Source organism: Coregonus lavaretus (assembly GCF_964263955.1).
Source record: "Coregonus lavaretus genome assembly, chromosome: 20".
Lineage (NCBI taxonomy): Eukaryota > Metazoa > Chordata > Actinopteri > Salmoniformes > Salmonidae > Coregonus > Coregonus lavaretus.
The window spans coordinates 45,523,845-45,549,732 of record NC_140007.1 but is presented as its reverse complement, the minus strand read 5'-3'; the positions used below and the strand labels follow the sequence as shown (position 1 = coordinate 45,549,732).

General features: G+C 42.9%; 1 protein-coding gene across 1 annotated transcript; it reads right to left on the bottom strand.

The window, feature by feature from the left end:
- Nucleotides 1-1,869: 1,869 nt before the first annotated feature.
- Nucleotides 1,870-24,330, bottom strand: ca6 (carbonic anhydrase VI). The gene is made up of 11 exons (XM_084185272.1): nucleotides 24,182-24,330; nucleotides 23,259-23,438; nucleotides 22,782-22,930; nucleotides 18,241-18,336; nucleotides 12,636-12,702; nucleotides 12,155-12,312; nucleotides 11,212-11,338; nucleotides 9,568-9,651; nucleotides 9,442-9,474; nucleotides 2,994-3,199; nucleotides 1,870-2,299 (listed from the first exon to the last, which is right to left on the bottom strand). The coding sequence occupies exons 1-11, from the start codon at nucleotides 24,264-24,266 to the stop codon at nucleotides 1,886-1,888; spliced, it is 1,599 nt and encodes a 532-aa protein (XP_084041398.1). The 5' UTR covers nucleotides 24,267-24,330; the 3' UTR covers nucleotides 1,870-1,885.
- Nucleotides 24,331-25,888: the final 1,558 nt, after the last annotated feature.

Here is a 25,888-nt window from a genome sequence, read left to right as displayed (position 1 = left end):
TCGTTCAGAAGATTTTGAGCAAGTGAAATAGGCTTCCATGTCTACCGTGTCTCATGGGGGACAAACATAATTAACCAAACGCTGAATCGGTCAGGAAACACACCTCCAAGACTAAAATCCATAGCCTCAGGAAGATGGGGTGCTGAGGGTGCTTTATATATATATATATATATATATATATATATATATATATATATATATATATATATATATACACACAGTACCAGTCAAAAGTTTGGACACACCTACTCATTCCAGGGTTTTTCTTAATGTTTTCTTATTTTCTACATTGTAGAATAATAGTGAAGACATCAAAACTATGAAATAACACATATGGAATCATGTAGTAACCAAAAAAGTGTAAAACAAATCAAAATATATGTTATATTTGAGATTCTTCAAATAGCCACCCTTTGCCTTGATGACAGCATTTCGCAAAAAGCTATTTCTCAAGGAAGAATTTTGCTAGGACTGTCTGGGAGTGGTCTGAGTGGGGAAAACTTTAAACTAGCGTAGTTGGCAGAAATATTTGGAACTCTTTGTTATTGGTCTATTAACCAACATTACCGCCTGGTGATGTCACCAGGCAAGCCGAAACTCACGCCCATGCAAACAAGCTGATTAGATGGTCCTGTGAAGATTGTATTTTCAACCAGCAACTATCAGGAAATAACACTGATAAAAACATTATTTAAATTTTTTTTAAACACACTGTTCGTTTCATCAGCTGTTGTACAATATCATACAAAACACAGGAAAAACATAAGTTTGACTGCACTGGTCCTTTAAAAAGTTGTTGTTTTTAAAAAAATCTTTTTTATTTTCTTTCTATGTCTGTCTAGATGAGTGTGTCTGTTTTGTAGTTCACTGGCTCTGTAGCCTGTCTAACGGTATATTGCTATTAAATTTAATCAAATAAACATACAAGATGCTTCAAATAGAACTTTATTGAGGATACAAAGATATGAATGCGATAGATGGCTGATGCTCTGAGCCCACACGGACGTTCAGAGATCTTCCGTGATTCCCTTCCCTCATACAATAAACATTGTCATACTGAACCTGATACCCATGTCTCAAATAGATGAGTTATACTCAATAGTCATCAGCAGTAAAGGATAGATTTGATATATTGACGGGACATAATGTTAGACCGTACAGCACTACATTGTGTTGATAGTGGGAATCCTCTGCTCTGTGAGAACAGGGTCATGTTCAGTAGGGACAAAATGTTTTGAAACGGCATGAAACACAATGGTACTGCACTACCTGAACTTGTCCAATAAGAAGTCAGATTTATATTTTATTTCAGTTGCAAAACGTTTTGCTACGTTGTGCCCTACTGAACACCACCCAGGCTTCCCTGCACTTCAGTTGTCTGCTCCCCTCAGGGACACTTGTAGTCTGTCTCCAGCTGCACCCCCCCACCCCTCCTCTCAGGGACACCTGTAGTCTGTCTCCAGCTGCACCCCCCACCCCCCCCACCCCTCCTCTCAGGGACACCTGTAGTCTGTCTCCAGCTGCACCCCCCACCCCCCCCACCCCTCCTCTCAGGGACACCTGTAGTCTGTCTCCAGCTGCACCCCCCACCCCCCCCACCCCTCCTCTCAGGGACACCTGTAGTCTGTCTCCAGCTGCACCCCCCCCCCCACCCCTCCTCTCAGGGACACCTGTAGTCTGTCTCCAGCTGCAACCCCCCCCCACCCCTCCTCTCAGGGACACCTGTAGTCTGTCTCCAGCTGCACCCCCCCCCCCCCCACCCCTCCTCTCAGGGACACCTGTAGTCTGTCTCCAGCTGCAACCCCCCCCCACCCCTCCTCTCAGGGACACCTGTAGTCTGTCTCCAGCTGCACCCCCCACCCCCCCCACCCCCCCACCCCTCCTCTCAGGGACACCTGTAGTCTGTCTCCAGCTTCACCCCCCCATAAAGACTCAGAGGAGTGACCCCCCAGCTGAACACGTTCCCCCTGGGAGAGGTGGTGTTCTCACAGGACATCTGTTCCTGGATCTCAGCCGAGCTCAAAACATAGTCCCACACGTTGACATCCGTCATCTGACCCAAGAAGGCGTCCGTGTCAGAAATCCCCAGGAAGCCGTCCTGGTCCTTGCCCAGGATGAAGACCCCTGCTGGGCTGACTGTGTATCCCCTACGGAGGTACTGCTCCTCCCCCACCAGCCCGTTGATCCACAGCTCAGCCCCCCCGGAGTGGGACGACCAGGTGACACAGTAGTTGACCCAGTCACGGGAGTGGAAGTTGTGTGGCAGGTTGACAAACTCGTTGCCGATCCACAGACCCACCTGGATGGATCACATGAAAAATATAAATAAGACTGTTGATTACTTTTCCATCCCTCCCGCCCTCCCTTGCTCACTCCCCCCCCGACTCCCTCCCTCCCTGACTCCCTCCCTGACTCCCTCCACCCCCCCGAGTCCCTCCCTCCCTGACTCCCCTCCATCCCTCCCTCCCTGACTCCCTCCACCCCCCCGAGTCCCTCCCTCCCTGACTCCCTCCCTGACTCCCTCCACCCCCCCCCAAGTCCCTCCCTCCCTGACTCCCTCCCTGACTCCCCTCCCTCCCTGACTCCCTCCACCCCCCCGAGTCCCTCCCAACTCCCTCCCTGACTCCCTCCCTCCCTGACTCCCAACTCCCTCCCTGACTCCCTCCCTCCCTGACTCTCTCCCTCCCTGACTCCCCTCCCTCCCAACTCCATCCCTGACTCCCTCCCTCCCTGACTCCCTCCCTCCCTGACTCTCTCCCTCCCTGACTCCCCTCCCTCCCAACTCCATCCCTGACTCCCTCCCTCCCTGACTCCCCTCCCTCCTTGACTCCCTCCCTGACTCCCTCCCTGACTCCCTCCCTGAATCCCTCCCTCCCTGACTCCCCTCCCTCCCTGACTCCCTCCACCCCCCCGAGTCCCTCCCTGACTCTCTCCCTCCCTGACTCCCTCCCTGACTCTCTCCCTCCCTGACTCCCTCCCTGACTCCCACCCACCTCATATCCCATGGTGATCATCAGTTCGTTGTCGTGGCCCTGGCTGGAGTATGACAGGACAGTGTGTACCCCTCCAGGGTGTGTCCTCAGGTGCATGCAGGCGGTGAAGGAGTGCAGGTCCATGGGGTGAGGTAGGTGGGCCAGGGCATAACTCTCTGAGTTCCTCTCTGGGAAGTGGAGCACCAGGGGAAACATCGCTCTGGGCTCTATAGGGGGACAGGAGGGATAGGGTTAACATCTGACACAGAAGACAGAATGCTATACAACTACTGCATCACAGAACAATTCTCTAAATATAAGTACTCTAAATAGATCATAAAAAAGCAACTTCATGTAAAATGTTACCCTATACATTAAATATACCCGTAGTTATGTTCTGACTACTGGTGTAACTACTGGTGTAACTACTAATATGACTACTAGTGTAACTACTAGTGTGACTACTAGTGTAACTACTAGTGTGACTACTATTGTAACTACTAGTCTGACTACTAGTGTGACTACTAGTGTAACTACTAGTGTGACTACTAGTGTAACTACTAGTGTGACTACTAGTAATAATATAATAATAATATGCCATTTAGCAGACGCTTTTATCCAAAGCGACTTACAGTCATGCGTGCATACATTTTAATTTTTGTGTATGGGTGGTCCCGGGGCTCGAACCCACTACCTTGGCGTTACAAGCGCCGTGCTCTACCAACTGAGCTACAGAGGACCACTAGTGTAACTACTAGTGTAACTACTAGTGTAACTACTAGTGTGACTACTAGTGTGACTACTAGTGTAACTACTGGTGTAACTACTAGTGTAACTACTAGTGTGACTACTAGTGTAACTACTAGTGTGACTACTAGTGTAACTACTAGTGTAACTACTGGTGTAACTACTAGTGTAACTACTAGTGTGACTACTAGTGTAACTACTAGTGTGACTACTAGTGTAACTACTAGTGTAACTACTGGTGTAACTACTAGTGTAACTACTAGTGTGACTACTAGTGTAACTACTAGTGTGACTACTAGTGTAACTACTAGTGTGACTACTAGTGTAACTACTAGTGTGACTACTAGTGTAACTACTAGCGTAACTACTATTGTAACTACTAGTGTGACTACTAGTGTAACTACTATTGTAACTACTAGTATGACTACTAGTGTGACTACTAGTATGACTACTAGTGTGACTACTAGTCTGACTACTAGTGTAACTACTAGTGTAACTACTATTGTGACTACTAGTGTAACTACTAGTGTAACTACTAGTGTAACTACTATTGTGACTACTAGTGTAACTACTAGTGTGACTACTAGTGTGACTACTATTGTGACTACTAGTGTAACTACTAGTGTGACTACTATTGTAACTCCTAGTGTAACTACCAGTCTGACTACTAGTGTGACTACTAGTCTGACTACTGGTGTAACTACTAGTGTAACTACTAGTGTAACTACTAGTGTGACTACTAGTGTAACTACTAGTGTGACTACTAGTGTAACTACTAGTGTGACTACTATTGTAACTCCTAGTGTAACTACCAGTCTGACTACTAGTGTAACTACTAGTGTGACTACTAGTGTAACTACTAGTGTAACTACTAGTGTGACTACTAGTGTAACTACTAGTGTGACTACTAGTGTAACTACTAGTGTGACTACTAGTGTAACTACTAGCGTAACTACTAGTGTAACTACTAGTGTGACTACTAGTGTAACTACTAGTGTGACTACTAGTGTAACTACTATTGTAACTACTAGTATGACTACTAGTGTGACTACTAGTATGACTACTAGTGTGACTACTAGTCTGACTACTAGTGTAACTACTAGTGTAACTACTATTGTGACTACTAGTGTAACTACTAGTGTGACTACTAGTGTGACTACTATTGTGACTACTAGTGTAACTACTAGTGTGACTACTATTGTAACTCCTAGTGTAACTACCAGTCTGACTACTAGTGTGACTACTAGTGTAACTACTAGTGTGACTACTAGTGTAACTACTAGTCTGACTACTAGTGTGACTACTAGTGTGACTACTAGTGTAACTACTAGTGTGACTACTAGTGTAACTACTAGTGTGACTACTAGTGTAACTACTAGTGTGACTACTAGTGTAACTACTAGCGTAACTACTAGTGTAACTACTAGTGTAACTACTAGTGTGACTACTAGTGTAACTACTAGTGTGACTACTAGTGTAACTACTATTGTAACTACTAGTATGACTACTAGTGTGACTACTAGTATGACTACTAGTGTGACTACTAGTCTGACTACTAGTGTAACTACTAGTGTAACTACTATTGTGACTACTAGTGTAACTACTAGTGTGACTACTAGTGTGACTACTATTGTGACTACTAGTGTAACTACTAGTGTGACTACTATTGTAACTCCTAGTGTAACTACCAGTCTGACTACTAGTGTGACTACTAGTGTAACTACTAGTGTGACTACTAGTGTAACTACTAGTCTGACTACTAGTGTAACTACTAGTGTGACTACTAGTGTAACTACTAGTGTAACTACTAGTGTGACTACTAGTGTGACTACTAGTGTGACTACTAGTGTAACTACTATTGTAACTACTAGTCTGACTACTAGTGTAACTACTAGTGTAACTACTAGTGTGACTACTAATGTGACTACTAGTGTAACTACTAGTGTGACTACTAGTGTAACTACTAGTGTGACTACTAGTGTAAATACTAGTGTGACTACTGGTGTAACTACAATTGTAACTACTAGTCTGACTACTAGTGTAACTACTAGTGTGACTACTAGTGTAACTACTAGTGTGACTACTAGTGTAACTACTATTGTAACTACTAGTCTGACTACTAGTGTAACTACTAGTGTAACTACTAGTGTAACTACTAGTGTGACTACTATTGTAACTACTAGTGTGACTACTATTCTGACTACTATTGTAACTACTAGTCTGACTACTAGTGTAACTACTAGTGTAACTACTAGTGTGACTACTAGTGTGACTACTAGTGTGACTACTAGTGTAACTACTAGTGTGACTACTAGTGTAACTACTAGTGTGACTACTAGTGTAAATACTAGTGTGACTACTGGTGTAACTACAATTGTAACTACTAGTCTGACTACTAGTGTAACTACTAGTGTGACTACTAGTGTAACTACTAGTGTGACTACTAGTGTAACTACTATTGTAACTACTAGTCTGACTACTAGTTAACTACTAGTGTAACTACTATTGTAACTACTAGTGTGACTACTAGTGTAACTACTAGTGTGACTACTAGTGTAAATACTAGCGTGACTACTGGTGTAACTACAATTGTAACTACTAGTCTGACTACTAGTGTAACTACTAGTGTGACTACTAGTGTAACTACTAGTGTGACTACTAGTGTAACTACTATTGTAACTACTAGTCTGACTACTAGTGTAACTACTAGTGTAACTACTAGTGTAACTACTAGTGTGACTACTAGTGTAACTACTAGTGTGACTACTAGTGTAACTACTAGTCTGACTACTAGTGTAACTACTAGTGTGACTACTAGTGTAACTACTATTGTAACTACAAGTCTGACTACTAGTGTAACTACTAGTGTGACTACTAGTGTAACTACTAGTGTGACTATTAGTGTGACTACTAGTGTGACTACTAGTGTAACTACTAGTGTGACTACTAGTGTGACTACTAGTGTAACTACTAGTGTAACTACTAGTGTGACTACTAGTGTGACTACTAGTGTGACTACTAGTGTAACTACTAATGTGACTACTAGTGTAACTACTATTGTAACTACTAGTCTGACTACTAGTGTAACTACTAGTTGAACTACTAGTGTGACTACTAGTGTGACTACTAGTGTAACTACTAGTGTGACTACTAGTGTAACTACTAGTGTGACTACTAGTGTAAATACTAGTGTGACTACTGGTGTAACTACAATTGTAACTACTAGTCTGACTACTAGTGTAACTACTAGTGTGACTACTAGTGTAACTACTAGTGTGACTACTAGTGTAACTACTATTGTAACTACTAGTCTGACTACTAGTGTAACTACTAGTGTAACTACTATTGTAACTACTAGTGTGACTACTAGTGTAACTACTAGTGTGACTACTAGTGTAAATACTAGTGTGACTACTGGTGTAACTACAATTGTAACTACTATTGTAACTACTAGTGTGACTACTAGTGTAACTACTAGTGTGACTACTAGTGTAAATACTAGTGTCACTACTGGTGTAACTACAATTGTAACTACTAGTCTGACTACTAGTGTAACTACTAGTGTGACTACTAGTGTAACTACTAGTGTGACTACTAGTGTAACTACTAGTGTGACTACTAGTGTAACTACTAGTCTGACTACTAGTGTAACTACTAGTGTGACTACTAGTGTAACTACTATTGTAACTACAAGTCTGACTACTAGTGTAACTACTAGTGTGACTACTAGTGTAACTACTAGTGTGACTATTAGTGTGACTACTAGTGTGACTACTAGTGTAACTACTAGTGTGACTACTAGTGTGACTACTAGTGTAACTACTAGTCTGACTACTAGTGTAACTACTAGTGTGACTACTGGTGTAACTACTAGTGTGACTACTAGTGTAACTACTATTGTAACTACTAGTCTGACTACTAGTGTAACTACTAGTGTAACTACTAGTGTAACTACTAGTGTGACTACTAGTGTAACTACTAGTCTGACTACTAGTGTAACTACTATTGTAACTACTAGTGTAACTACTAGTGTAACTACTAGTGTGACTACTAGTGTAACTACTAGTCTGACTACTAGTGTAACTACTAGTGTGACTACTAGTGTGACTACTAGTGTAACTACTAGTGTGACTACTAGTGTAACTACTAGTGTGACTACTATTCTGACTACTAGTTTAACTACTAGTGTAACTACTAGTCTGACTACTAGTGTAACTACTAGTCTGACTACTAGTGTAACTAATATTGTAACTACTAGTGTGACTACTAGTGTGACTACTAGTGTAACTACTATTGTAACTACTAGTCTGACTACTAGTGTAACTACTAGTGTAACTACTAGTCTGACTACTAGTGTAACTAATATTGTAACTACTAGTGTAACTACTAATATGACTACTAGTGTAACTACTATTGTAACTACTATTGTAACTACTAGTGTAACTACTAGTGTGACTACTAGTGTGACTACTAATATGACTACTAGTGAGACTACTAGTGTGACTACTAGTGTAACTACTAGTGTGACTACTAGTGTAACTACTAGTGTAACTACTAGTGTGACTACTAGTATGACTACTAGTGTAACTACTAGTGTAACTACTAGTGTAACTACTATTGTAACTACTAGTGTAACCAGGGGTTGGAACCGGTTCAGGGAACAGAACAGAAAACCTGAACACCATTTTTGAAGGAACAGAAATGGAACCAGGAACGAAAGTGATCCATACTGTTCCGGAACAGAACCATTATTTTTAAAAGCATTGGGAACCGGTTAATAACATTATTTTACATTCCAGGCATTTTTTTTCTTCTAGTCCCACAACAAAATGCAACGAAGCGCCTATGCAAAGCCCTCACTCTGTCACTCAGAAACGTATTCCAGTGTCTGCCTGCAAGCTGGAAATCTTTGCCTGTGCATGTCTAGGCTGCCCGCCCCTCCCCTCCCCTCTCAGAAGCAGAGCTACTGTACAGACATTACAAGGTTGATTTAGAAGATAGGGAGAGAGCTTTTTAATTAAGGATGAATGGATTCACTTTTTCAATGCTAGTTAAGGATACCATAGGCCTAGTTATCACGTTTCCCATTGGATTTATTAGTTACAACAAAAAGGTTAGACATGTTTTAATTCTGGTGCCGCTCTGCAGACACAAGCTTGTTAGCTAGCTAGCTCAGAGACATTCAAAGTTCATCCATAGAAGTCACTCCTCCTAGGTATAATTCTGTGGACCTAATTCATACAGTATAATTACTGCATGTCATAACAAGATGCCCAGCGCTTCAAGCCTCATCCTCAACCCTCTCTCTCGCTCTCTCCCCACACGCAAAATGTAATTTGCGTCTTGCACCATAGGCTACACTCGTCTGTCCATCACGCTTGTAAACGACTAGCTCGCCTGCTCTATCCTCATTGATTGGTGAAGTAGTTTAATAAGCTAAATGTAAAATACTGTTGATTTCACAGGTTAAAAAATGAACAGAAAGGAAGGAGGTAAACTGGTACTTTTGTTTTGGGTTCGAACCGGTTCAGAACTTTATTTTGCTGGTCGGGAACAGTGGAATGAAACTATAAAAATAGTGTTTCTGTTCAGAACGAAATGATTGGAAAAAACATTTTGGTTCCAACCCCCTGATTGTAACTACATTGTAATAACACGTTGGTGTTATTACACGTAGTATATAACTCGTAGAGTACGATGTACTCCATACCTAACTACTCACCTTGTTTGGAAGGCCTTGCATTCCCAATTGCACCTACATTAACACAAACACAGTTCCAAGAGTCAGTTCAGATAAAACCTTCACTCATTGTTAACTTTTAAATGTCAATACAGATATATATCTCACTTGAATGTATGTGTTTTCCAAGAGAAGTAATCAGACCCTCGATCTTCAGAAGCCTTGATTCGATTTCATCTTGGCGACAGAACGCTGAGTGGAGGGAGAGAGAGAGAAAGAGAGGAAGAGAGAGAGTGAGAGAGCGAGAAAGAGAGGGAGAGAGAGAGTGAGAGAGGAAGAGAGAGGGAGAGAGGGAAAGAAAGAGAGGAAGAGAGAGAGAGAGAGAGAGAGAGAGGGGAAGCGAGAGGGAGAGAGGGAAAGAAAGAGGAAGAGAGAGAGAGAGAGAGAGAGAGGAAGCGAGAGGGAGAGAGGGAAAGAAAGAGAGGAAGAGAGAGAGAGAGAGAGAGAGAGAGAGAGAAAGAGAGAGAGAGAGAGAGAGAGAGAGAGAGAGAGAGAGAGAGAGAGAGAGAGAGAGAGGAAGCGAGAGTGGAGAGAGGAAGAGAGAGGGAGAGAGGGAAAGAAAGAGAGGAAGAGAGAGAGAGAGAGAGAGAGAGAGAGAGAGAGAGAGAGAGAGAGAGAGAGAGAGAGAGAGAGAGGAGAGAGGAAGCGAGAGGGAGAGAGGGAAAGAAAGAGAGGAAGAGAGAGAGAGAGAGAGAGAGAGAGAGAGAGAGAGAGAGAGAGAGAGAGAGAGAGGAAGCGAGAGGGAGAGAGGGAAAGAAAGAGGAAGAGAGAGAGAGAGAGAGAGAGAGAGAGAGAGAGAGAGGGGGAGAGAGAGAAAGAGAGGAAGCGAGAGGGAGAGAGGGAAAGAAAGAGAGGGAGAGAGGAAGAGAGAGGGAGAGAGAGAGAGAGAGAGAGAGAGAGAGAGAGAGAGAGAGAGAGAGAGAGAGAGAGAGAGAGAGAGAGAGAGAGAGAGAGAGAGAGAGAGGAAGCGAGAGAGGGGAGCGACAGATAGAGAGAGAGAGGGAGGAAGTGAACATGGTCAGGGAAAGACCTTGAGGCTAATTCCTCTCAGATGGGATCCATATGATGAGCATCATCTAAATCAGGGCTTAGAAATCCACTATATTAAATACATATGTTGAGCATCAATACGAGATATATCAATCTATATCTATTTGTCTGTTTAGTTGATCCATTCCTTAACATTGATCTCAGCCTTTTCCTGTCCCAAGGGTTGCTGGGAAAATGTAATAATAGTAAGAAAAGCGAAGGCACAATTACAGTCTGGCAACACAAGACTATCCATTCCCTAACACACACACCAGGGGCCCGTATACAGATGTAGGATCTTCATTTATCATTCTTTTGTTGCTGAGAATTTTCCTGCTAAGCAGGAAATGAAAACTTGTAGTGTATTTGAGTTTTTAAAAGACTTCTAAAGTTTGTAATTTCCTATTTGAAATTTCAGACTAGGTTTACCCTAACAAAAAATGTATCAACCCCTAAAAAAATATTCATTCATTATAATCCACATAATAATTAACGTATCCTGTTGCTGCAGGATCATTTTCCTGCTGTAGCAAACTGGCTCAAACTAAGATCCTACATCTGTAGATACAGTGCTGCCTGTTCAAATGGAGGCTACATCCATAGTAGGACAACCAGTTAATCCATTCCCTATCATATACAGCAGGCCCTGTATAGACATATAATAATATTTTCCAGTTTAGTTGATCTTTTTAAATTCCCTGAGAGTAGGTTCTGTATACATACTGCCTTTCCCCAGGCGAGGCAGGAAGGAGGACTCGACCACGCGGTCGTTGAGAGGTTGGGCCATGCGGTAATCATTCCACAAAGTCTTATTGTCCATGTCCATCAGAGTACTTTCCAACTTCCTGATCTGGATGAGAGGAGAGGAAGGAGAGTGAATGAATGAATGAATGAATTCAATAATTGTCACGTCTTCCTCCTAAGCTGCCTCCTCTCCTTGTTCGGGCAGGCTTCGTCGTCGCCGGCCTTCTAGCCACTGCCGCTCCTCATCTCATCATTCCATTTGTTTTGTCTTGTTCATGACACACACCTGGTTCATATCCCCTCATCAGTACCTGTATAAGTGTTCCCTCTGCCCCCTTGTCTTTGTGTGTGATTGTTTATTGTGGAGGTTAGATTAGCCTGTGGAGCTCTTTGTATTTTGTATCTCCAGGATATTCACCCGTGTGCCTTGTTGTTTCCCAGTGCGCCGTATTTCTGCACTGGAGTGTTTTACGCATTGCTGCTTACTGCTGTGTTTTCGGAATAAACCATTTATTCTGTGATTTACCCTCCAAACCTGATCAGAAGGTTTGTGAGAGAGCGCAGGGTTACCTGGTTGTGAGAGAGGGTGATGGGTATAGTACCTGGTTGTGAGAGATGGTGATGGGTATAGTACCTGGTTGTGAGAGATGGTGATGGGTATAGTACATGGTTGTGAGAGAGGGTGATGGGTATAGTACCTGGTTGTGAGAGAGGGTGATGGGTATAGTACCTGGTTGTGAGAGAGGGTGATGGGTATAGTACCTGGTTGTGAGAGAGGGTGATGGGTATAGTACCTGGTTGTGAGAGAGGGTGATGGGTATAGTACCTGGTTGTGAGAGATGGTGATGGGTATAGTACCTGGTTGTGAGAGATGGTGATGGGTATAGTACCTGGTTGTGAGAGAGGGTGATGGGTATAGTACCTGGTTGTGAGAGAGAGTGATGGGCGTGTCGAACACGGTCCACAGGATGCTCTCGTAACAGGGAGGGGTGGTGAGAGAGCCCTGGTACCTGAAGAAATGGTTCAGGTTCTCAGGCAGCATGGAACGCACGTTGAGGGTGGATATGTTCATGGACTGGCCTGTACAACATCCCAACAGGTGAAAACAGAAACTGAGCATCAGTAATACTGTTATTAATGTAGATAGATTCAGTAATACTGTTATTAAGATTCAGTAATGCTGTTATTAATGTAGATAGATTCAGTAATACAGTTATTAATGTAGATAGATTCAGTAATACTGTTATTAATGTAGATAGATTCAGTAATACTGATATTAATGTAGATAGATTCAGTAATACTGTTATTTAGATTCAGTAATGCTGTTATTAATGTAGATAGATTCAGTAATACTGTTATTAATGTAGATAAATTCAATAATATTCCAAAGAAAACCAAATCACCTGCGTACTTGACTTTTCCCAGGTTGTTGATGAAATCGCTGTAGTAGGTGTTCTCAAAATGTCCGTCCTATACCAGAAAAAAACACGATCAAACCTACGAACAGGTAAGTGATGGAATCTCCATTCCTAGGCTACATGAACTCCTTGCCAAAATGAGGCAAACAACCAAACTGGCAAAAAAAGAAACCGTCCTGAATGGCAACTAGGCAACAGGAGAGAATGAGTTAGGTTGTTGATTAAATCGCTGTTGTAGGTGTTTTCAAAATGGCCATCACACTAACTGGCTAAAGGTTTCAAATAAAATAAAATGTCAAATAAAATTTGATTTGTCACATGCTTCGTAAACAACAGGTGTAGACTACCAGTAAAACGCTTACAGGCCCTTCCCAACAACGAGGAGCGAAAACAATAGAAATAATATAACATTTTAAAAATAATAACACAAGGAATAAATACACAACGAGTAACGATAACTTGGCTATATACACGGAGTACCAGTACCGAGTCGATGTGCAGGGGTACGAGGTAATTGAGGTAGATATGTACATATAGGTAGGGGTAAAGTGACTAGGCAACAGGACAGATAATAAACAGTAACAGCAGCATATGTGATGAGACAACTATTTAGCAATCTTATAGATTTGGGGTAGAAGCTATTTACGGTCCTGTTGGTTCCAGACATGGTGCATCAGTACCGCTTGCCGTGTGGTAGCAGACAGAACAGCCTATGACTTGGGTGGCTGGAGTCTTTGACAATTGTTAGGGCTTTCCTCTGACACCGCCTGGTATAGACGTCCTGGATGGCAGGAAGCTTGGCCCCAGTGATGTACTGGGCCGTACGCATTACCCTCTGTAGCACCTTGCGGTCGGATGCCATGCAGTTGCCATACCAAGCGGTGATGCAGCCAGTCAAAATGCTCTCATTGGTGCAGCTGAATAACTTTTTGAGGATCTGAGGGCCCATGCCAAATCTTTTCAGCCTACTGAGGGGGAAGAGGCATTGTCGTACCCTCTTCACGACTGTGTTGATGTCTGTGGACCATGATAGTTTCTCAGTAATGTGGACACCGAAGAACTTGAAGCTCTCGACCTGCTCCACAACAGCCCTGTCGATGTGGATGGGGCGTGCTCGGCCCTCCGTTTCCTGTAGTCCACGATCAGCTCTTTTGTCTTGCTAACGTTGAGGGAGAGGTTGTTGTCCTGGCAGCACACTGCCAGGTCTCTGACTTCTTCTGTGTAGGCTGCCACATCGGCGTCGGTGATCAGTCCTACCACCGTCGTGCACGGCCACACATTAATTTTGTCCGAACAGAACTGGCAAAACAACCACACGTTGGCTGAAACAGAAACAGGCTGGCTACATGGCTACAGGAGAGATACACAGACTGTCAACATGACTACAGGAGAGATAAACAGACTGTCAACATGGCTACAGGAGAGATAAACAGACTGTCAACATGACTACAGGAGAGATAAACAGACTGGCAACATGACTACAGGAGAGATAAACAGACTGTCAACATGACTACAGGAGAGATAAACAGACTGGCAACATGACTACAGGAGAGATAAACAGACTGGCAACATGACTACAGGAGAGATAAACAGACTGGCAACATGACTACAGGAGAGATAAACAGACTGCCAACATGACTACAGGAGAGATAAACATACTGTCAACATGGCTACAGGAGAGATAAACAGACTGTCAACATGACTACAGGAGAGATAAACAGACTGTCAACATGACTACAGGAGAGATAAACAGACTGCCAACATGGCTACAGGAGAGATACACAGACTGTCAACATGGCTACAGGAGAGATACACAGACTGTCAACATGGCTACAGGAGAGATAAACAGACTGGCAACATGACTACAGGAGAGATAAACAGACTGTCAACATGGCTACAGGAGAGATACACAGACTGTCAACATGGCTACAGGAGAGATAAACAGACTGGCAACATGGCTACAGGAGAGATAAACAGACTGGCAACATGACTACAGGAGAGATAAACAGACTGTCAACATGGCTACAGGAGAGATACACAGACTGTCAACATGGCTACAGGAGAGATAAACAGACTGGCAACATGACTACAGGAGAGATAAACAGACTGTCAACATGGCTACAGGAGAGATAAACAGACTGGCAACATGACTACAGGAGAGATAAACAGACTGTCAACATGACTACAGGAGAGATAAACAGACTGCCAACATGGCTACAGGAGAGATAAACAGACTGTCAACATGGCTACAGGAGAGATAAACAGACTGTCAACATGGCTACAGGAGAGATAAACAGACTGTCAACATGGCTACAGGAGAGATAAACAGACTGTCAACATGGCTACAGGAGAGATAAACAGACTGTCAACATGGCTACAGGAGAGATAAACAGACTGTCAACATGACTACAGGAGAGATAAACAGACTGTCAACATGGCTACAGGAGAGATAAACAGACTGTCAACATGACTACAGGAGAGATAAACAGACTGTCAACATGGCTACAGGAGAGATAAACATACTGTCAACATGACTACAGGAGAGATAAACAGACTGTCAACATGACTACAGGAGAGATAAACAGACTGTCAACATGACTACAGGAGAGATAAACATACTGTCAACATGACTACAGGAGAGATAAACAGACTGTCAACATGACTACAGGAGAGATAAACAGACTGTCAACATGACTACAGGAGAGATAAACAGACTGGCAACATGACTACAGGAGAGATAAACAGACTGTCAACATGACTACAGGAGAAATAAACAGACTGTCAACATGACTACAGGAGAGATAAACATACTGTCAACATGGCTACAGGAGAGATAAACAGACTGTCAACATGGCTACAGGAGAGATAAACATACTGTCAACATGACTACAGGAGAGATAAACATACTGGCAACATGACTACAGGAGAGATAAACTACGTATCAGTATGTTTCCATGTGTGTCTCTTCACATTCCATGTATCTCTCATCCCCTCTCTTTTATGTCTGAATGAAAACAAAAATACTCTCCTTTAAAAAAAGGCAAACAGGAGAGCTACAGTGAGGGAAAAAAAGTATTTGATCCCCTGCTGATTTTGTACGTTTGCCCACTGACAAAGACATGATCAGTCTATAATTTTAATGGTAGGTTTATTTTAACAGTGAGAGACAGAATAACAACAAAAAAATACAGAAAAACGCATGTCAAAAATGTTATAAATTGATTTGCATTTTAATGAGGGAAATAAGTATTTGACCCCTCTGCAAAACATTACTTAGTACTTGGTGGCAAAACCCTTGTTGGCAATCACAGAGGTCAGACGTTTCTTGTAGTTGGCCACCAGGTTTGCACACATCTCAGGAGGGATTTTGTCCCACTCCTCTTCGCAGATCTTCTCCAAGTCATTAAGGTTTCGAGCCTGACGTTTGGCAACTCGAACCTTCAGCTCCCTCCACAGATTTTCTATGGGATTAAGGTCTGGAGACTGGCTAGGCCACTCCAGGACCTTAATGTGCTTCTTCTTGAGCCACTCCTTTGTTGCCTTGGCCGTGTGTTTTGGGTCATTGTCATGCTGGAATACCCATCCACGACCCATTTTCAATGCCCTGACTGAGGGAAGGAGGTTCTCACCCAAGATTTGACGGTACATGGCACCGTCCATCATCCCTTTGATGTGGTGAAGTTGTCCTGTCCCCTTAGCAGAAACCCCCCCCCCCAAAGCATAATGTTTCATTTTACATTTACATTTTAGTCATTTAGCAGACGCTCTTATCCAGAGCGACTTACAGTTAGTGAATGCATAATATTTAAAAAAAAAAAAAAATCATACTGGCCCCCCGTGGGAAACGAACCCACATCCCTGCCGGCCAAACCCTCCCCTACCTTGGACGACGCTGGACCAATTGTGCGCCGCCCATGGGTCTCCCGGTCGTTTCCACCTCCATGTTTGACGGTGGGGATGGTGTTCTTGGGGTCATAGGCAGCATTCCTCCTCCAAACATGGTGAGTTGAGTTGATGCCAAAGAGCTCGATTTTGGTCTCATCTGACCACAACACTTTCACCCAGTTCTCCTCTGAATCATTCAGATGTTCATTGGCAAACTTCAGACGGGCCTGTATATGTGCTTTCTTGAGCAGGGGGACCTTGCGGGCGCTGCAGGATTTCAGTCCTTCACGGCGTAGTGTGTTACCAATTGTTTTCTTGGTGACTATGGTCCCAGCTGCCTTGAGATCATTGACAAGATCCTCCCGTGTAGTTCTGGGCTGATTCCTCACCGTTCTCATGATCATTGCAACTCCACGAGGTGAGATCTTGCATGGAGCCCCAGGCCGAGGGAGATTGACAGTTATTTTGTGTTTCTTCCATTTGCGAATAATCACATCAACTGTTGTCACCTTCTCACCAAGCTGCTTGGCGATGGTCTTGTAGCCCATTCCAGCCTTGCGTAGGTCTACAATCTTGTCCCTGACATCCTTGGAGAGCTCTTTGGTCTTGGCCATGGTGGAGAGTTTGGAATCTGATTGATTGATTGCTTCTGTGGACAGGTGTCTTTTATACAGGTAACAAACTGAGATTAGGAGCACTCCCTTTAAGAGTGTGCTCCTAATCTCAGCTCGTTACCTGTATAAAAGACACCTGGGAGCCAGAAATCTTTCTGATTGAGAGGGGGTCAAATACTTGCAAATCAATTTATAACATTTTTGACATGCGTTTTTCTGGATTTGTTTGTTGTTATTCTGTCTCTCACTGTTCAAATAAACCTACCATTAAAATTACAGACTGATCATTTCTTTGTCAGTGGGCAAACGTACAAAATCAGCAGTGGATCAAATACTATTTTTTCCCTCACTGTATGGGTGGGAGAGAAAACTCCAAACTCCAGCTGTGTGTGTGACTAGAACATTGTCTCAGTAAGCAGGACTACCAGTAATAGGGCAATAGAACACCGGCACACACACACCAGCTCCACAGCTGCGGTCCATTAGGTAGCTGGGAAGGATGCCTGTGCCCTGTGGCAGCGTTGCCTTAGCGATGACCTCTAACCCACAGCAAAGTGTTGGAACTGACTGGCTGGCTGGCTGGCTGGCTGGCTGGCTTCTTCTTCTTCTTCTTCTTCTTCTTCTTCTTCTTCTTCTTGTATATTCCAGTATATGAACTCAGAACAGATGACACACAGAACAGCCTTGTGGGTAACTGCCTGGCTGCCTGGCTGACTGGCTGACTGGCTGGCTGGCTGGCTGCCTGACTGACTGGCTGCCTGCCTGGCTGACTGGCTGCCTGGCTGCCTGCCCATGACCTGAAGCCAGCCATTTGTTCCTATCTCTAGAAGCCAACTTTCACTCAGCGGGCCAAACAGCACGCAATCGGCCAATCAATGGGCCCATTAACCGCGCAGGCAGGATGTCCGATACTTTTATACTATCAAATGTTATTACAGAGGGCACCGGGCCAGTTGCCCACAAGTCTGTTCTGTTCATATACTGGAATACAGAAGAAGAAGAAGAAGAAGAAGAAGAAGAAGAAGAAGAAGAAGAAGAAGAAGATGGAGAAGAAGAAGAAGAAAGATAGAGAACCTGTCTTCAGATCTCACCTCATAGAAAAAGGCTAGAACTGCCAGTCCATCAGGCTTGTCGCTGGCCTCTTTAAAGCTCTTGTACTTATCAGAGTTATAATGAACAACGTGGAGCTGAAACACAGAGGACAAATTGTAAGTTGCAAGTTGCACCAGTTGTCAAACCAGTTGGAAGGGACACAATCATTTAGCATGCGAACATCCAAATGTACAGCCGACTCAAACTAATCTGTACTTTATCCATACAACAACTCAAGAAGATCCGCTTGTCATGGCTAGAGGGTGATAAAGCAGCCCAAGACCGGCTACTTTGGATAACTTTAGTACAGGCCCTATGTTCCTCCAGGAACCAAGAGGATAACTTTAGTACAGGCCCTATGTTCCTCCAGGAACCAAGAGGATAACTTTAGTACTGGCCCTATGTTCCTCCAGGAACCAAGAGGATAACTTTAGTACAGGCCCTATGTTCCTCCAGGAACCAAGAGGATAACTTTAGTACAGGCCCTATGTTCCTCCAGGAACCAAGATGATAACTTTAGTACAGGCCCTATGTTCCTCCAGGAACCAAGATGATAACTTTAGTACAGGCCCTATGTTCTTCCAGGAACCAAGAGGATAACTTTAGTACAGGCCCTATGTTCCTCCAGGAACCAAGATGATAACTTTAGTACAGGCCCTATGTTCCTCCAGGAACCAAGATGATAACTTTAGTACAGGCCCTATGTTCTTCCAGGAACCAAGAGGATAACTTTAGTACAGGCCCTATGTTCCTCCAGGAACCAAGAGGATAACTTTAGTACAGGCCGTATGTTCCTCCAGGAACCAAGAGGATTAAGTAAATAATCCATACAAAAAGTCCAGCAGAGTATATATTGTAGTATATATTATTAGCATATATACAGTGAGGGAAAAAAGTATTTAGTCAGCCACCAATTGTGCAAGTTCTCCCACTTAAAAAGATGAGAGAGGTCTGTAATTTTCATCATAGGTACACGTCAACTATGACAGACAAAATTAGATTTTATTTCCAGAAAATCACATTGTAGGATTTTTTATGAATTTATTTGCATATTATGGTGGAAAATTAGTATTTGGTCAATAACAAAAGTTTCTCAATACTTTGTTATATACCCTTTGTTGGCAATGACACAGGTCAAACGTTTTCTGTAAGTCTTCAAAAGGTTTTCACACACTGTTGCTGGTATTTTGGCCCATTCCTCCATGCAGATCTCCTCTAGAGCAGTGATGTTTTGGGGCTGTCGCTGGGCAACACAGACTTTCAACTCCCTCCAAAGATTTTCTATGGGGTTGAGATCTGGAGACTGGCTAGGCCACTCCAGGACCTTGAAATGCTTCTTACGAAGCCACTCCTTCGTTGCCCGGGCGGTGTGTTTGGGTTCATTGTCATGCTGAAAGACCCAGCCACGTTTCATCTTCAATGCCCTTGCTGATGGAAGGAGGTTTTCACTCAAAATCTCACGATACATGGCCCCATTCATTCTTTCCTTTACACGGATCAGTCATCCTGGTCCCTTTGCAGAAAAACAGCCCCAAAGCATGATGTTTACACCCCCATGCTTCACAGTAGGTATGGTGTTCTTTGGATGCAACTCAGCATTCTTTGTCCTCCAAACACGACGAGTTGTCCAAGTTATATTTTGGTTTCATCTGACCATATGACATTCTCCCAATCCTCTTCTGGATCATCCAAATGCACTCTAGCAAACTGGACATGTACTGGCTTAAGCAGGGGGACACGTCTGGCACTGCAGGATTTGAGTCCCTGGCGGCATAGTGTGTTACTGATGGTAGGCTTTGTTACTTTGGTCCCAGCTCTCTGCAGGTCATTCACTAGGTCCCCCAGTGTGGTTCTGGGATTTTTTCTCACTGTTCTTGTGATAATTTTTGACCCCACGGGGTGAGATCTTGCGTGGAGCCCCAGATCGAGGGAGATTATCAGTGGTCTTGTATGTCTTCCATTTCCTAATAATTGCTCCCACAGTTGATTTCTTCAAACCAAGCTGCTTACCTATTGCAGATTCAGTCTTCCCAGCCTGGTGCAGGTCTACAATTTTGTTTCTGGTGTCCTTTGACAGCTCTTTGGTCTTGGCCATAGTGGAGTTTGGAGTGTGACTGTTTGAGGTTGTGGACAGGTGTCTTTTATACTGATAACAAGTTCAAACAGGTGCCATTAATACAGGTAACGAGTGGAGGACAGAGGAGCCTCTTAAAGAAGAAGTTACAGGTCTGTGAGAGCCAGAAATCTTGCTTGTTTGTAGGTGACCAAATACTTATTTTCCACCATAATTTGCAAATAAATTCATTAAAAATCCTACAATGTGATTTTCTGGAAAAAAAATTCTCAATTTGTCTGTCATAGTTGACGTGTACCTATGATGAAAATTACAGGCCTCTCTCATCTTTTTAAGTGGGAGAACTTGCACAATTGGTGGCTGACTAAATACTTTTTTCCCCCACTGTATATATATACAGTCCCAGTCAAAAGTTTGGACACACCTACTCATTCAAGGGTTTTTCTTTATTTTTACTATTTTCTACATTGTAGAATAATAGTGAAGACATCAAAACTATGAAATAACACATATGGAATCATGTAGTAACCAAAAAAGTGTTAAACAAATCCAAATATATTTTATATTTGAGATTCTTCAAAGTAGCCACCCTTTGCCTTGATGACAGCTTTAAACACTATTGGCATTCTCTCAACCAGCTTCATGAGGTAGTCACCTGGAATGCATTTCAATTAACAGGTGTGCCTTGTTAAAAGTACATTTGTGGAATTTCTTTCCTTCTTAATGCGTTTGAGCCAATCAGTTGTGTTGTAAGGTAGGGGTGATATACAGAAGATAGCCCTATTTGGTAAAAGTCCAAGTCCATATTATGGCAAGAACAGCTAAAATAAGCAAAGAGAAACAACAGTCCATCATTACTTTAAGACATGAAGGTCAGTCAATCCGGAAAATTTCAAGAACTTTGAAAGTTTCTTCAAGTGCAGTCGCAAAAACCATCAAGCACTATGAGGAAACTGGCTCTCATGAGGACCGCACAGGAAAGGAAGACCCAGAGTTACCTCTGCTGCAGAGGATAAGTTCATTAGAGTTACCAGCCTCAGAAATTGCAGCCCAAATAAATTCAAGTAACAGACACATCTCATCATCAACAGTTCAGAGGAGACTGTGTGAATCAGGCCTTCATGGACGAATTGCTGCAAAGAAACCACTACTAAAGGACACCAATAAGAAGAAGAAACTTGCTTGGGCCAAGAAACATGAGCAATGGACATCAGACCGGTGGAAATCTGTCCTTTGGTCTGATGAGTCCAATTTTGAGATTTTTGGTTCCAACTGCCGTGTCTTTGTGAGACGCAGAGTAGGTGAATGGATGATCTCTGCATGTGTGGTTCCCACCGTGAAGCATGGAGGTGTGATGGTGTGGGGGTGCTTTGCTGGTGACACTGTCAGTGATTTATTTAGAATACAAAGGCACACTTAACCAGCATGGCTACCACAGCATTCTGCAGCAATACGCCATCCCATCTGATTTACGCTTAGTGGGACTGTAATTTGTTTTTCAACAGGACAATGACCCAAAACACACCTCCAGGCTGTGTAAGGGCTATTTGACCAAGAAGGAGAGTGATGGCGTGCTGCATCAGATGACCTGGCCTCCACAATCACCCAACCTCAACCCATTTGAGATCGTTAGGGATGAGTTGGACCGCAGAGCATATGTGGAAACTCCTTCAAGACTGTTGGAAAAGCATTCCAGGTGACTACCTCATGAAACTGGTTGAGAGAATGCCAAGAGTGTGCAAAGCTGTCATCAAGGCAAAGGGTGGCTACTTTAAAGAATCTAAAATCTAAAATATATTTTGATTTGTTTAACACTTCTTTGGTTACCACATAATTCCATATGTGTTATTTCATAGTTTTGATGTCTTCACTATTATTCTACAATGTAGAAAATAGTCCAAATAAAGAAAAACCCTTGAATGTGTAGGTGTATCCAAACTTTTGACTGGTACTGTAAAAATAAATATATATTGAATATTTGCTCTGCTGGACTGTTTTATGGATAATAAAGCGTAGTATTCACATCCTTCAGAAACAGAAGAAATAGTGATGTGTTGTTCAGGGGTAGTGCCGCTCGTAGCCACATCAGCCTACAATATTTATACAGCAATTGAGCTTTTTAGCTGCGAACGACCGTCAACATGAAAAATCGAATAACTTAATCCTTGAATATGTGTGCTATGCTGGACTTGTGACTGTCGTATGGATATATATAACGGAGATGCACTGTTGAGTTAGAGGTAGCCTGGTCTCAGAACCGTTTGTGCTACCAGGTCAACTCCTTGTGATGTTGCCATGACAATGAGCGTCATGATGGCACAAAGGCTGCTGTTAAGGCCTCAGCTATGGTCAAGTCGAGCCCACCTCTATTTGCTCTGCTGTTTTACACCCTTCAGAAACAGCTAACTGTTTTTTTTTTTTGGGGGGGGGGGGGGGGGGGGTAGTGTACGTGTAGCACCATCCCACCTCTGCCATGTATCTGATGCCATCCAGGGTGTGTTCTGCCCCGCTCTCCTCCAGGTCCCAGCCACCCCAGTGGAGGTGCATCTGGACGGCCGTGTAGCCCGCAGGGAGACCCTTGGTGATCACCATGCTGGGAGGGAGGACGATTTCAACTGCCCAACACAAGAAGGCATTTTTAATAATAATAATAATAATAATATTAAAATATATGCCATTTAGCAGATGCGTTTCTTCAAATAAACTCAATTTTGAGTAGTCCCATTGAGATCAGGCAAAAGGGACCAATCCTAACTAATTTAGATACAATGTTCAAGATGTTATTGTTGAACAAATATGTATCAATTGTATAGAATGTTCGTCGTTCATTCACTATAACAAAACATTAAAGGCTAAAATTGTTATCAAGTTCACCGGGAACATGAAGTTGGAATCTGGTTTTGTTTGTTTGTTTGGTGCACTTCATCCCACGCTACTTTTTACCTGAGTGTCCGTTGTTTTTCATGAGGAAGTTGCCCTTCTGAGCTTCATATCCGGTGAGCTCGAGCTGCAGCATGTGGGGGTTGTGACGCACGTTCCGCCGCTGGATGTCAATCGGGGACTGTCTCCGGCCGCCGCACGCAGGATAGTGCTCTGCCCAGTGCACCTGGTCCTGCGCCCCTTCTGACGTAGGGAGAAACGGAACGGTGCGGGTTATAACGAAGACGATGAACAACGCAACAATGTCAACTTGGCCCAATGTATTCACTGGACACGCCTCCTACTATAGTCCAAGCAGACATTCCCACAGAGGCCAGTTTGTTCGGGTAGAAGAGAGAAGGAGCCAACGATACACCACTGTATAAAGTTCCTCTGTTCTCCCTCTACCTTCACAACCACAAAACCTCTAAAGCCAAATGTCTGAGTGGTGGTTTGTAAGAGAGGTATTACAGTAAACTCTGCATCTGTCACGAACCAAATGGCTGTCTGAAGGGCTCAGACATTACACACTATGATAATGACACACAAATTATATCTTCCTTGCTGTAATCATATGTCTTCCTTGCTGTAATCATAAAGGTTTACAGTCTACGCTAGGGATGTAATCATCATGGTACTTGTTTGTCATCATGAGCAGTAGACCTATATGATTTAAACAGCAATAGCACATTGAAAACATGCAGGATATGATTTAAACAGCAAACTTTCATCAGTTTTATTATGTCTAAAACTACAACTATTTCTCTTCATCCCTTTTTTTCAGACTTTAAGTCAATCATCTTTAGAAATAATACATAAAAAAATGATTTGAAATATCTGAGAATGAGTTCAAGACTTTGTGTTTTTTTTTCTGGGGATTTGGAGTCCAAACAAAACTAAATCATAATAGATAACTAAAAGTAAATAGGTCATCAATGAATACGTACCTGTATATGTCCAATGTATTCCATCTATCCCAGCAGAGGCAACGCTTACCAACATGAAACGAACAAAAATACTGAAGCACTCCATTTCAATGGAAATCCTCTTGACACACGCACGTCCCTCACCTCTCTCTCTCTTTCTCTCACCAACTGCGACTGAAAAGAGGTATTGAAAGTTCTGTGAAACCAACGCCCCAGGACAACTGCTCCTCTTTAGCTAAACACAGTGTTACACGTGAGCACCAACCTCTGGTTGACTATTGATTGCTTGAGCTTTTACCAAACGTTTCACAAACGAAAATGGCAACAGCACACTTCCCCAATTGTTGCTCATTGTATAAAAATATTGGCATAGGCTCATATATATATATATTTTGGTTGGAAGCCATGAGAGTTCTATGGACTGAAATGTCATGAAATGCTCTTTACTTTTTAGTTGTGAACGTTTGTTGCTCCCTCGTTGACCTGTTGTTTATTCTTGTTGTAAATTGTACTTCATGTAAATAATATTGTCTATTTTAAACTGAGGATGGATTTGGAGGCGTCATGACCATCGTGCTCAAGGGAATATGGTCCAAGCACATCTGGTTCTTGTTAACATTTGTCCATAATCTAAACAGACCAGTTCATTTATTTAGTATACTTTATTGATTAGGTGTTGAGATAATATTGTAGACACATTTTACATTGATAGATTACTTTCATTGTTACGGTTATAATGGCAAATGTGTCAAGATGTGGGTTTTTTAGGGAAAATAGGTGCAAATTATAATTTTTAACACCATCAACAGTCAACACTAAGAAACAATTGATTCATATTGATCTCTTATCATTTTCATACATTTTAAATATGTTCTAAATTCACTTTGAATTTGTAGACAAAATTATGGAATATTTGACAGGCGCTTCACCAAGTATTTTGAGAGGCAAACTTGCCCTCGACTATAACAACGTATTAGAGAATATTGTTCAATTTCCCACAACATTATTTTTCACTGCCTGGTTTTGGTGATGAGGAAAAGCAAGTCTCTTATCATCCCTTCCAACAGAAACATCCTGCAAGTACAGTCATGTTGTCATCTGTCACTATATCGTGTGCTTTTTCCCTGTCAGAGAACAAACGCGTCCCAAATGGCACCCTATTCCCTATATAGTGCACTATTTTTGACCAGGGCGCATAGGGGGGGGCTCTAGTCAAAAGTAGTGCACTATATAGGGAATAGGGTGCCATTTGGGACAGACAAATGAGTCTCATCTAACAGATGTTTCCTGCATTACACCCATCAGTGCGTTAGAACAACCTTTAGACGGGTCTGAATAAAGAGAGAGTGGGGTAACAGGTATAATTTGCTGGGAAAACCACCTGTTACAACATGCTACTGACCAGACCCTACTACCACAAAGAAAATCAAAGAACCACAAGCCTCCTCTCTCTCTCTCTGTGTGTGTGTGTGTGTCTGTGTGTGTGTGTGTGTGTGTGTGTCTGTGTGTGTGTGTGTGTGTGTCTGTGTGTGTGTGTCTGTGTGTGTGTGTGTGTGTGTGTGTGTGTCTGTGTGTGTGTGTGTGTGTGTCTGTGTGTGTGTGTCTGTGTCTGTGTGTGTGTGTCTGTGTGTGTGTGTGTGTGTGTGTGTGTGTGTGTGTGTGTGTGTGTGTGTCTGTGTGTGTGTGTGTGTGTGTGTGTGTGTGTGTGTACTGTTTTCTTTACTCTCT

What these genes read in the sequence shown, in the direction of transcription:
- ca6 (XM_084185272.1), bottom strand. Translation starts at nt 24,266, where the DNA reads ATGGAGTGCTTCAGTATTTTTGTTCGTTTCATGTTGGTAAGCGTTGCC. An exon ending in GGGAAAAGTCAAGTACGCAG is followed by an intron (nt 12,313 to 12,635) that starts GTGATTTGGTTT and finishes GATGTTGTACAG; the next exon opens with GCCAGTCCATGAACATATCC. An exon ending in GCCTCGCCTGGGGAAAGGCA is followed by an intron (nt 9,652 to 11,211) that starts GTATGTATACAG and finishes CCCTCCACTCAG; the next exon opens with CGTTCTGTCGCCAAGATGAA.